This window comes from Bufo bufo, chromosome 11 (assembly GCF_905171765.1).
Source record: "Bufo bufo chromosome 11, aBufBuf1.1, whole genome shotgun sequence".
NCBI classification, from domain to species: Eukaryota; Metazoa; Chordata; class Amphibia; order Anura; family Bufonidae; genus Bufo; species Bufo bufo.
Genome location: NC_053399.1, coordinates 12,855,860 through 12,868,105, shown reverse-complemented (window position 1 = coordinate 12,868,105; position 12,246 = coordinate 12,855,860). Strand labels below are relative to the sequence as shown.

General features: G+C 47.3%; 1 protein-coding gene across 7 annotated transcripts in view; it reads left to right on the top strand.

Annotated features, from left to right (window-relative positions):
• The window catches only part of EVL (Enah/Vasp-like), a 111,821-nt gene that overhangs the window by 84,935 nt on the left and 14,640 nt on the right, over positions 1-12,246 (top strand). For 5 of the 7 annotated variants that reach the window (XM_040412676.1, XM_040412674.1, XM_040412673.1 and 2 more), the window contains 3 exons: positions 1,857-1,929; positions 5,566-5,624; positions 9,886-10,761. In XM_040412676.1, the coding sequence (XP_040268610.1) occupies positions 1,857-1,929; positions 5,566-5,624; positions 9,886-10,761 (1,008 nt within the window). The remainder of the gene's footprint in view (positions 1-1,856; positions 1,930-5,565; positions 5,625-9,885; positions 10,762-12,246) is intronic. The other 2 variants (XM_040412678.1, XM_040412679.1) reach the window with 1 other exon arrangement.

The window sequence follows — 12,246 nt, the reverse complement described above, 5'->3', positions numbered from 1 at the left end:
GGGGACTAGGTATTGCAGATGTGCTAGCGGCCATCTAGCAGCCCATGTCCTCAGCTCTATACCCAAAATCCCAGTGACAGGTTCCCTTTGTGCACTGTGATATTCTGTTACTATTGTGGAGAGCCCACAGCTAATGTATAGTGATACACAGTGTCGGACTGGGGTTCCTAGGGCCCACCAGTAAAATTAATTCTGGGGGCCCCACTGTGAAGCTTACACGCATATACAATCTTCCCACACTACCCAGTTTTTTTTATATGGACATAGGCAATGTACTGTATAGCATCCTAGCCTATCTATATGTCAGTATACTGTGCCATGTGCCACAGGGTTAGGGGACTAGGGGCCCACCTTGCTCAGGGGCCCACCGGGGGATTCGTGTTCCCCTGTGGGCCAGTCTGAGGCTGGTGATACAGGGCAATGACAAGCAATCATGTGGCCCCATAACACAGACATACTATACCTACACACGTGCACATGGACACACCTACCCATATACACACCTGTGTATACATTTATTTATTTTCATACACACACATTTTTGCATAAACACCTGAATCTTCTTATGTACACTCACACATACAAACAGCTGTACGTATACAGTATATACATGCATCCATGTCTCCTCTGCAGGGGCATGCATGTATTCAGAAACACGTGCAGGGATCCATAAGCAAAATGTTTTGACACCCCCACTGATCAGCTGAGACCGCTGCATTTACCGGCGCTCCAATGAGTGCCGCAGCCTCCTCGCAGCTTACCAAGCACAGCGCCATCCATTGTATAGTGGCTGTGCTTGGTATTGCAGCTCCGGACCCTTCACTTGAATAAGACTGAGCTGAGTCTAGACCAGGGTCAGCAACCTCCGGCAGTCCAGGTGTTGTGAAACTACATCTCTCATCATGCACACTTGCTTGGCTGATCTCTGAACTCCCACAGAAGTGAAAGGAGCATGCTGGGAGTTGTAGTTTCACAACAGCCGGAGTGCCGAAGGTTGCTGATCCCTGGTCTAGACTATGTGACCGATTTATCGTGACTTGGTCAAGGAAGAGAGCTGATCGGTGGGGGTGCGGGGCCGGGGACCCCCTTCCTGAGTATAGGCCATCAATATGAACAACCCCTTTAAGAATTAAGATTATTACTTTAGAAAAAAAAAATCAGATGACGTTTCTCCTCTCGGATTCTTTTCTAAAGAACAAGCAGAATTTCCAAGCAGATCCGCTGATTACCGATGGGATGCCCGGCTAACTAGGGCGCCTGCTTTATATTCCGCCGCCGCAGCAGAATGGCGGAGGATATGATAAGATGTCTTATAGGAATACATGCGTGTCTGTCTCCGTCATAAAGGCTCATTTGCATATCTGCTTTGGGGGCGGGGATTATGTAAATGTCATGGTAACGAGAGATGAAAATCTGTATTTATGTTCTCAGCAAACGTGCAAATTATCCAGTCTGTCATTTCCCAGCTAATAGGAAATGAATGAATTACATAGCAGCCTTAAAGGGGATTTCCGCTTGAAGGAGTTTTCCACAACTTGGGGCATAGTATAAAAAAAAAGTTTTTGAATAATCAAAAAAGCAGACATGCTTGTGATAAAATAATGTCACTTCTGTTCCTCACTAGGGGTGAATGGCAGCCCCCATGTACATGGCACAGCTTCACTATGGCGTCACCCATATTGGTATCGTCATGTGACCGCATTGCTAAAGCCATTGGATGCATCTCCCAAATGTCCATCTGATTGCCTTGTAAAATGGACCTAAAGGAGGGAGGGGCTTATGCAAATTACGGGAATGTCCAAGTGGATTGGGCGGAGCTTTAAAATGTCCCACTTACAATTGTTTTTTCCCCTTAGGTCCTGCAGCTCAGCGCCAAGTCCAGAGCATCCAGAATGGACCCTCCCCGGACGAAATGGAGATCCAGAGAAGGTGAGAGGTGAAGGGGCTCACATTTTTGTTTTCGTCTCAATGTGAGCTCCTGTTCTTCAGTTTCCACTGCACCTGCCCTGAATCCTTTGTCCAGCGCATGCGCAGTAGATGTCTCTAAGTGCCACCATCATTTCTCTTCTATTGCGTAAGTACTGACCTCCCTGCCTGGCGCATGCGCAGTAGATGTCTCTCTGTGCCACCATAATCTCTCTCTTCTATTACGCAAGTACTGACCTCCCTGCCCGGCGCATGCGCCGTAGAAGCAGTTCATTCTGTAGTAAAGGCTCTCTCCGCATGGGCCGAGCCAGAACTCTTACACAATAGAAGCTAAGTGACAGCTGTGCTGAGACATATCTTATGCGCATGCACTGAAGAGAGGCGACAGAACATGCGCTGTACAAACCAAAGAGCGGGAGCGCACATTGAGACAAGGATGTGAGGGTCAAGTGACCTTCCAAGGAATGATGTCACGTGGATGAGAAGTGACGCACGATCGTGGGCAGAGTGGGGCGTTTATGGGCGCTGCAGCAGGTCTCGGAAAGGAGGCAGAATTCAAACTAAAAGGGAAATGAGTAATGTTTACAACTTTGTATCATATGTTTAAATAAATGTACTGTAAATAAATAAATAAGTGTAAGAAAGTGGTTGACCCCTACAAAAGGTTCTGTAGGTGGGACAGGGCGGATATAATCGCCTGCAAAGAGGTGACAAGTTATCCTTAAAATAAATGAGACGCCGTCAGGAAGCCGGATGACAAAAGGGCTTTTAACACGTTCAAATTTAGACTCTCCTGAGCGCTACGTGTTTTATTCCACCTACATGTCCTATAAACAGGGGCTGAGTGGAACAGAAGGATTTAAAGGGAACGTGTCCATTTTTATCACTTAGGCTACTTTCACACTAGCGTTTTAGTTTTCCGGTATTGAGATCAGTCATAGGGGTTCAGTACCGGGGAAAAAAAAAACACTTCCGTTTTGTCCCCATTCATTGTCAATGAGGAATAAACTGAATGGAACATAACGGAGCGCTCCAAAATGCATTCCGTTCCCAGACCGGAGAGCAAACCGCAACATGTTGTAGTTTGCTTTCCGTCCTGGTATACGGAGCAAGACTGATCCGGCATGACCCCCAATGCAAGTCAATGGGGACGGATCCGTTTTCTCTGACACGATAGAAAACGGATCCGTCCCCCATAGACTTTCAATGGTGTTCATGACGGATCCGTCTTGGCTATGTTAAAGAGAATACAACCGGATCCGTTCATAACGGATGCAGACGGTTGTATTATTATCAGTAACGGAAGCGTTTTTGCTGAACCCTGCCGGATCCAGTAAAAACGCTAGTGTGAAAGTAGCCTGACTCAGAGCCTTTCACACCAATAGGCACATGACAGCGCCAGGTATGTCCAAAATGAACATGGCGCCATAAGTGCCCATGCTTTCCTCTGTAATCCCTGCCCAGCGTCTCTCACCCTTCGCCTAGATTGCATGCATCCCAAATCTCCCTCTTTTTGACCCAGGGAATTAATACATTTACTAAATTGCAACTTAGTATAAACTATGTGTACGGCTTCTACCTGCATACTGAACCATCAATTCTTTATTTTTGTGCAATTTGGACCTAAAAATATCTATAATCCAATGATTTATGAGCTAATATTTAAATGAATTTTAGTGCAAGAAAAAAATTATTGCCCCAGGGTCTCCACCTGCTGCAATAAAGGACCTCGCCTGACTGACCCCCAGCTGCTGCAGATCTGAAAGAGTCACTAATTATTCTTTGGGCGGAGTTAGGGGCGTGGCCTAGTATGAAACAAATTGCTGCGATGCAACTTTTTGCAATATTCAAAAGTTGTGAGGTATGAGATTGTCAGCTCCTTTGCTCTGATTTCAGTCTCTGTGTCGCTGAAATCTCACACGTGTGGCATCCCATGATTAAATGGCGCATGCGTAAGATTTTAGCACATGCATGTACAGTACAGGCTGGAGAGCACAGTGCATGTGGCATCCTACGGCGCTTGTGCGGGAAGTCAGACAGCACAGCACGCCGCCGTTCTCCATAATCGCTGGCCATTCGTGTCGCCCCCCCATCCTTCTCAAAATCGGACATTTCGCACATGCGTTGTGGGATGGTGCATGCGCTGTACTTTCTTGTCAGTGTGCATCGGCTGCTGCGAAATACTGCACCTGTGCCACGTACAGTACAGCACTGAAACTTGTGCCAACAGGCTGGGGAGTACTGCGCAAGCGCCATCCTAAGGTCTCATGGTGCGACAATTGAGCAACACAGAGACTGAGGCCGGATGACAAAAGGGGCTGTAAATCTCGACAGAGGGTGAGGGATTATGGAGGAAATTCTGGGAATCGGGACCGCCCACTGGGCACTCGTGTCCTCATTTGCATATTGGATAAAACTTTGTTTCCCCTCTATATAGACTTTGCTTCACATCAGGAAAGATATGTTCACAGATGTGTTTATTGGCGAGAAAGGCTCTGACAGATTTCCTTTTAAAGAGCACTGGTCAGCAGGACAACCCCAGTGAACCAGGAATAGTGCCTGGTAGGGTTGATCCTGCTGATTACAATGATAACTCTCTTGCGGCGATCCCAAGATAAACAAATAATGTCTTCAGTGCACTGAATAGCTGAGGTGCACCGAAGGGCTAGGCCCTGCGTCTCAGTGCTACGAAACCTGTATTTTGCATAAAGCAGGGATGGCCAACCTGCGGCTCTCCAGCTGTTTCAAAACTACAACTCCGAGCATGCCCAGACAGCCTACAGCAGGGAATGGTGGGAATTGTAGTTTTACAACAGCTGGAGAGCCGCAGGTTGAGCATCCCTGGCATAAAGAATAAAAGCAGTTTCTCTCGGGAACGCTGCAACCGATTTTCTTAAGACGGGTATTATTTTTACCAGCAGGATCAACCCTACCAAAGGAGCGTGTCTGGTTTAATAGAGTTGATCCTGCTGATAACTTTCCTTTAAAGAGCCATTCAAGCAAAAGCAGAAAAGTTAAGTATTTGTGCCTCCCTATCCGCATTTTTGTGCACTGCCCTGGTGCCCCAGGATGTTCTATGCCAGGGGTAGGCATCCTAGGGCGCTCCAGATGTTGTGAAACTACAACTCCCAGCATGCATACTTGCTCTGCTCTTCTAAGAACTCACTTAGAAATCAATGGAGCATGCTGGGAATTGTAGTTTCACAACAGCTGGAGAGCCAAAGGTGACCGACCCCTGAGCCCGACATGAGCACAACCCCCTCCGACCTCACCTTCAGAATATACATATGCAGAACAGGAATAGTGCTGCAGGCCATGGGTAATGCCAACTATAGGTCTGTGTGGTCCCTGGCTTGTGGCTCTCCAGCTGTTGCAAAACTACAACTCCCAGCAAGCTCATTTCCTTCCTGTGCAGAGATCTTTGTCATTTAATTGACAAATATTAACGAGACTTCATTGCATTACCCGCTGCTGGCATCTATATTACCCGCAAGATGAATGATCCTAATAAACCCATGCACCAGGCTGTGGAAAGAGCAGGAGGACATCTAGTGGTAGAACTGGGGTATTGCACAACATTCATTATAACGGATGCCTGATATGATATTTTGGTTTATCATTTAATTTCTTATCGTTCAGGCAAATAATGGAAGCGCAACTGCGACAAGAGACGCTGGAAAGGAGGACGTCGACCACAGGCAAGTGCGATCAGTGAAGCGTGTGTGTTATGCGGGCGCTCTGCGTCTGTGAATGCTAACTACATTAATAGAATGAGATGGGGGTGACGTCTGATCTGCTCGAATACTTATCCTCTGTAATAGAGTCTAATATCAGTTCTGCCAGAACAATAAAAATATAAATAAAATTCTTAATCCCATCGTGGGCGAATGAGTCATGTGACATGAATGGGCGGAGCCTATTAGAGCAGTAGGGTAGATGTGATCATTTACTTGTAGGGACAGACACTTACCAGTGGGGGGCGCTCGCGCTCAGTTGTACAGGCCAGCACTGTCTATGGTGTATATATATCTATCATGGCCGGTCCATAGCGAGCCGCCGAGCAAATCTATGTGAAACGTTGCGCAGATTTTCAGTTTCATTGTCTTGTTTTCTCCGTTCATACACATTCAGGGGGAAGGGATCGGGCTGTTAGATTTCAACATGCCCAATACTTCTATCCTCAGACTTTCTCACCCTTTCCATCTAGAACAAAGGCATGCTCAGCCGAGCGCAGCATGCATGTGTACAGGGGGGGGGGGGGGGACCAGCCCAAGACGAGTGACCGTCCGCATGATGCTGCCGGACCCCTGCACTGCCCCATAAAGTGTCCGTTACACCCCAGCCTCAGTCACATAGGGACGTGTACTGAAGCTAGACCGCACTTTTTACAATTTTTTCCACCACTCGCGGCGTGAATTTTGCCTGAAATCAGCGCCTTCCTGTAACTACTGCAGATTTCAGTTTGAGGCACAAGGATGCGCCTCTGAAAAGTGCCCCATAGTGCTGTGCGTCTCTTGGGTTGTATCACACATGAAAGGCTTAGATACATGGCTCTGAAGACAGTATGACACATGAAAGGCTTCGATACATGGCTCTGAAGACAGTATGACACATGAAAGGCTTAGATACATGGCTCTGAAGACAGTATGACACATGAAAGGCTTAGATACATGGCTCTGAAGACAGTATAAAACATGAAAGGCTTAGATACATGGCTCTGAAGACAGTATGACACATGAAAGGCTTAGATACATGGCTCTGAAGACAGTATGACACATGAAAGGCTTAGATACATGGCTCTGAAGACAGTATAAAACATGAAAGGCTTAGATACATGGCTCTGAAGACAGTATGACACATGAAAGGCTTAGATACATGGCTCTGAAGACAGTATGACACATGAAAGGCTTAGATACATGGCTCTGAAGACAGTATGACACATGAAAGGCTTAGATACATGGCTCTGAAGACAGTATAAAACATGAAAGGCTTAGATACATGGCTCTGAAGACAGTATGACACATGAAAGGCTTAGATACATGGCTCTGAAGACAGTATAAAACATGAAAGGCTTAGATACATGGCTCTGAAGACAGTATGACACATGAAAGGCTTAGATACATGGCTCTGAAGACAGTATGACACATGAAAGGCTTCGATACATGGCTCTGAAGACAGTATGACACATGAAAGGCTTAGATACATGGCTCTGAAGACAGTATGACACATGAAAGGCTTAGATACATGGCTCTGAAGACAGTATGACACATGAAAGGCTTAGATACATGGCTCTGAAGACAGTATCACACAGGAGGATTAGATGCACACCAGGCAGTATCACAGACAACAGGATTAGATACAGGAAGGTCAGCAGACAGTATCACACAGGAGGATAATCCTCAAACTGTGACCCTCCAGCTGTTGTAAAACTACAACTCCCACAATCCCCTGCTGTAGGCAGATACCTGTAGGCTGTTCAGGCATGCTGGGAGTTGTAGTTTTGCAACAGCTGGAGAGCCGCAGTTTGAGGATGCTGCACACCAGACAGTATCACACACAACAGGATTAGATACAGCAGGCTCAGCAGACAGTATCACACAGGAGGCTTAGATGCACAACAGGCAATATCATATGGCAGGATTTTGTACAGCAGGCCCAACAGACAGTGAGGCTTAGATACACTGCGCAGCTACAATAGGATTAGATACAGCAGGCTCAGCAGACATCACACGTGGGAGGCTTAGTTACAAAGCAACAGTATCGCACTCAATAGGATTAGATACAGCAGACTGACAGTATCACACAGGAGGCTTAGATACACTGGCTGATAGGAGGCTGTGCTTTCGGTATTAGTGCGCTTCTTCTGCCGGCTCCCGGTGGAGAGATCACACAGATTTATACCGTGTACGTCCCGAGGAATCCGCCGGATAGCTGCGCGGTGCGTGCGCTCTGCTCATACGGGTTTATTGATTCAAGTGTAGACAGAAGGGTCCCGTTAGTAGCTGCTGTTGACGGATCTGGCTCCACCCTGTGAGTCTGTGCTGCCGTCCTGCTGGTTATGGGCTGTAGGTCCGGCTGATTTCTTAAGATTGCCTTTTGTTCCCCTCAATGCCCCAATTACATCACATCTATGGTGTCCATAGCAGGAATACAAACTAAGACCATAATGAGATCCAGCATCAGCAGTTAGCCTGCTTGATGACGGTTTCCCAATGCGAACGGCCTTTTCTCGGACACCGTCTGTGTACACTACTGCAGAATATGTTGGTGCTATATACACAAGGAGAGCAAACTGTAAATGCCACCGCCTTTAAGATCTATTGCACATACCTGATGGCTCTTCAGACGGGAACATAGTCGTTATTCAGGATTACAAAACCACGGTGGCGCTAAAACAGCGCCACGCGTGTCCGTAAGGCTGTGTCTGGTATTGTAGCTGGAATGGAACCAAGCTGCAGTTCCTCAGCCATCCTATGGAGACAGGTGTGGCGCTGTCCCTGCATTTCCATCCACGTTGCAGAGAACAACGGCTAAAGTAGCTCAATAGTCTCTGCAAACAGCTCCTCGTATCTCAGCTTCCTGGAGTATTGCAATGGCACGGGAGGAGATACATCAGCATGTTTAGGGTTTGAGTGCAGCACATCTCCCTGGTTTTGTAAGTCATCACACAGTGCTTGTAGTGATTTTGGATATGGATAGTTAACCCTTTCTACATTAACGTGTAACTGAAAGACTGTGGCGGTGCATGCCGGAGATTGCATGAGTGAGTCTTTCTTGAGTTAAGCCATAAGTGTCCTTATTTGCCTGAGATGTGAGGTATGTATTATTAACATGAATCCCCCCCCCCCCCCCCCCCCCCCCCAAAAAAGACACTGCCCCTTCAATTCTGAGGCCTCGGGCTTGAGCCTGTATTAGGCCCTAAATCTATAAGGAGGTTGCTGGATAATGACGCTATCAGGTACTTAAGAATGTGATTTCTTTACAGATGGTTTCCTTCCAGCAGAGATAGAATGTTCCTTTGTATCTACATTTAGAGAACATTGGTGAGGTGTCTCCTCGAGGACCCTGATCTTCAGCGGTGTGCCTACAATGGCGGCAGGACACGCAGGGGGTGGGTTTTTAACTGCTGTGATTGCTGCTGGGGTGGGGGTGGGGGGGGCACTGCATTCAGATTTGAGTTTGCACTTAGCTCCCTCTAGTGGTGGCTTAAAGTAGACAGAATGTTATCATTTATCGAGTCATTGGGATTCCCCTACGGATCGATAATACAACCCGAGCTGGACCTAAACCTACCCGCCCGACTCCGCCATATACATGCCCTCACATTTCTATAGCAGGGTTGAGATAAGTGGCTGCTAGGCCTATCTAGTGCCTGTAAACCAACCTGTCTGATCCCTAAATCCTGGTCTTCGAGTCCCAGCCACCATAGACAAGAGATGGTCACCAAAATCTCAAGTCTAGGAGCAGCTTTACGACAGAAGGGTCAATCTGTTGCTTCAGTGGATGATCAGCCCTCCATAATCCCCAACCACATTTGATTGGCAGAGCTGCTTTTGCTCCAGCCAATCAGCAAGCGGTTCTTTTAGCAGAGACATTGAGGAACCACCCTAGAGGAACCAAGCAGGTCCCAAAGCTTGGTTACTCGGGAAGGGGGCTGTCTCATTTCTGGGGAACGACTCTCACCAATGTCCTTTAGGAATACACACAAGGAAAAAACATTTTATTTTTGTTCAAAGTGGAAACCCCCTTTAAATATGTGCTGCTTTTTATGCTCCTTACATACGTTGACCTCTGGTTGTTATTTCACTTGTACCCATGACCGTCTCTGCATGCCGCCATCTTTTATTTTCTGTTCCCATCTGTCTCTCACGCTCCCCGCTCCCCTCTGCCTGATTTGTTGCCCTTGATAAATGCCCGTTTTGCTCTTTTCATTTTATTATTTTTTTTTTCTTCTTTTAGTTTCCACCCTTCAGATAAACGTACCTTCCTCCCCCACCCACTGCCAGTCTCCTCCTCCTGACTACAATAACTACAGAACATCTCCTTCCGCTGGCGCTATCCCGCCACCATCTTACGCCAAAGCTATCTCTTCAGCATCTCCTGTCCCCGAACCCAGTAATCTGTCCTCTCAAAAGTCCTGTAACAGAACCAGCGATTCCCCAGAGGTGCCGTCTCACAGTCTTTCCGGATTCGAGCCTTCCTCTTCCCAAGCTTCTGCCTTTTCTCCAATCTGGCCAAGTAACGGGACCCTATCCCGAAGCGTCAAGCAGATCTCCCTATCCCCTCCAAACCCTTCCAGTTCCCATTCTCCATTAACTTCTTCTCATCAGTCTGTAAAGCATACCCCTGTGTCGTTTTCGTCCCGCTCTTCTTCTCCTGCTGTGGCTTCACCAGGCCTTCACCAGAACGTGTCTCCTCAACTCCTTATTCCAGCGACTCTTCCCGTGATACCTGCCCAGAACGTCAGGAACAGAGGAGGTCCTGACAAAATGGTCCAAAACCCAAACGTACCTCATCAGACAGGGCCAGATGACCAAGCAGATGAACCGCGCTCCACTCAGATTCCATTAAGTTCTCAGAAAGCCCAAGTTAAAAGCTCCGACCGTTCCTTTCTGTCCTGCCTAGAAACTGTACCCCTCCCTCAGTTGCCAGTCATTGCCAGCCCGGCTGGGACCCTGACTCATGCTTCCGCTCAACCTTTCCATAGCTCCTGTCAACCGTCATACCAGTCCTCATCACATTTTGTCTCATTACCTCCTCCTTATGCTGCTGTATCTGAGCTGAATTTGTCCAAGAGGACTACACATTACATGACATCCGCCATTTCCCAGTTAAGTAAGTACAAGCCGCTCAATAAGCAGTAAATGTCTTGCCCGCCGATTTAAAGGGGAGCTCCGTGGTTAAAGAAACTTGCCTCGACTAGCCTGACATCCTTTTACATAGCTGAAGTTGTATCATGTTGCATACTCCTTTCACATCCAGAAGGTTTCCAAACCTCTTATTAAATAGAATCCGACTGAGCAATCATCTGATCGTGGCGGATCGACCTCCAGCAAGACATGCATTTCCCTGCAGTGGCCACTACAGGTGAAATGGGGTATTGCACGCCTGCCATTCAAACGCATGAATACATGGACAGGAGCAGGAGACGATCTCCTAGTGCAGGGATTGACAACCTCCGGCACTCCAGGTATTGTGAAACTACAACTCCCAGCATGCACCATTTGTTCAGCTGTTCTTGGAAGTTACACAGAAGTGAATGGAGCATGCTGGGTGTTGTAGTTTCACAACAGCTGGAGTTACGGATATGTCCTAACGGGTTGTCTCGTGGTCACTCTACTACGCGGAAATATTTAGCAGTGATCATTCGTAATGCAAACTACTGGGAATACTGATCTCAGCAGAAACAGATCCAGCCGGGGGTTACTGGGAGGTTTGAAGTCGGAGCTGGTTGGATGGCGAGGACCATGGGCTGAGCAAGCTCATTTTGATCTGGATACCCAATGCTTGCCGAGCAGACAGGTCCCACTGGGACTATGTGTTGGAGGTCCTGAGAGCTAACTGGGAACCAGTACAATCCTCAGAACTGCTCTGGATGTGATTGGAGTATGATAAGAGGCATGGAAACTTTTCTGGCTTCCATGATAAAAAAAAAATGTAGTAATGTAGTTCTTCTGCAAAGAACTGTGGGTAGGAGTACGCCATCATTTCTTGTGGCCCAGTTGGTAGTTTGGGGAGGGGGGGGGTAACTTATCAATGCACCCTAGAATGTATATGACATATGGCAAGGGCTGCACAGCGCCACCCACAAGTACTGGTAAAATGGTGGAATTACAATGTGCTCTATATATCCCAGGTGTCTTTACCCAGCAGAGGGCAGACTTGGCGGGAATTAAAAAGTGGAGCGCCCCCTTAATTCAAGTAATTCATTGCGATTAAAGGGGCACTCCATCTGCGGACAGATCTCTGATATTCACGCGCCCTCCTGCAACTGTATCTTTTGCTCCTTTATGTAGAATGTGTTTGTATTAAGCCTCGTAGGTTATTATTGTTGCTGTTTTACAAATCCTAAACCCCGCGTTACGTCCCATTGCAGAAACCCGACTCGTAACGGGGTCTGATGTTTATTAGGGTAATTAGAGGGGCCGTCCAGGAATTAAAAAGCATGACTGCTTTCTCCTCTAACAGAAACACAGCCCCACCTGTCCAAGGGTTGTGTCTGTTATGGCAGATTAAATACTGATAACCTAGCCTTATGATATCAGATCAGTGAGGGGCCCCGACTCCTGACCCCCCCCCCTCCCAGTCAGCTGTTAGAAG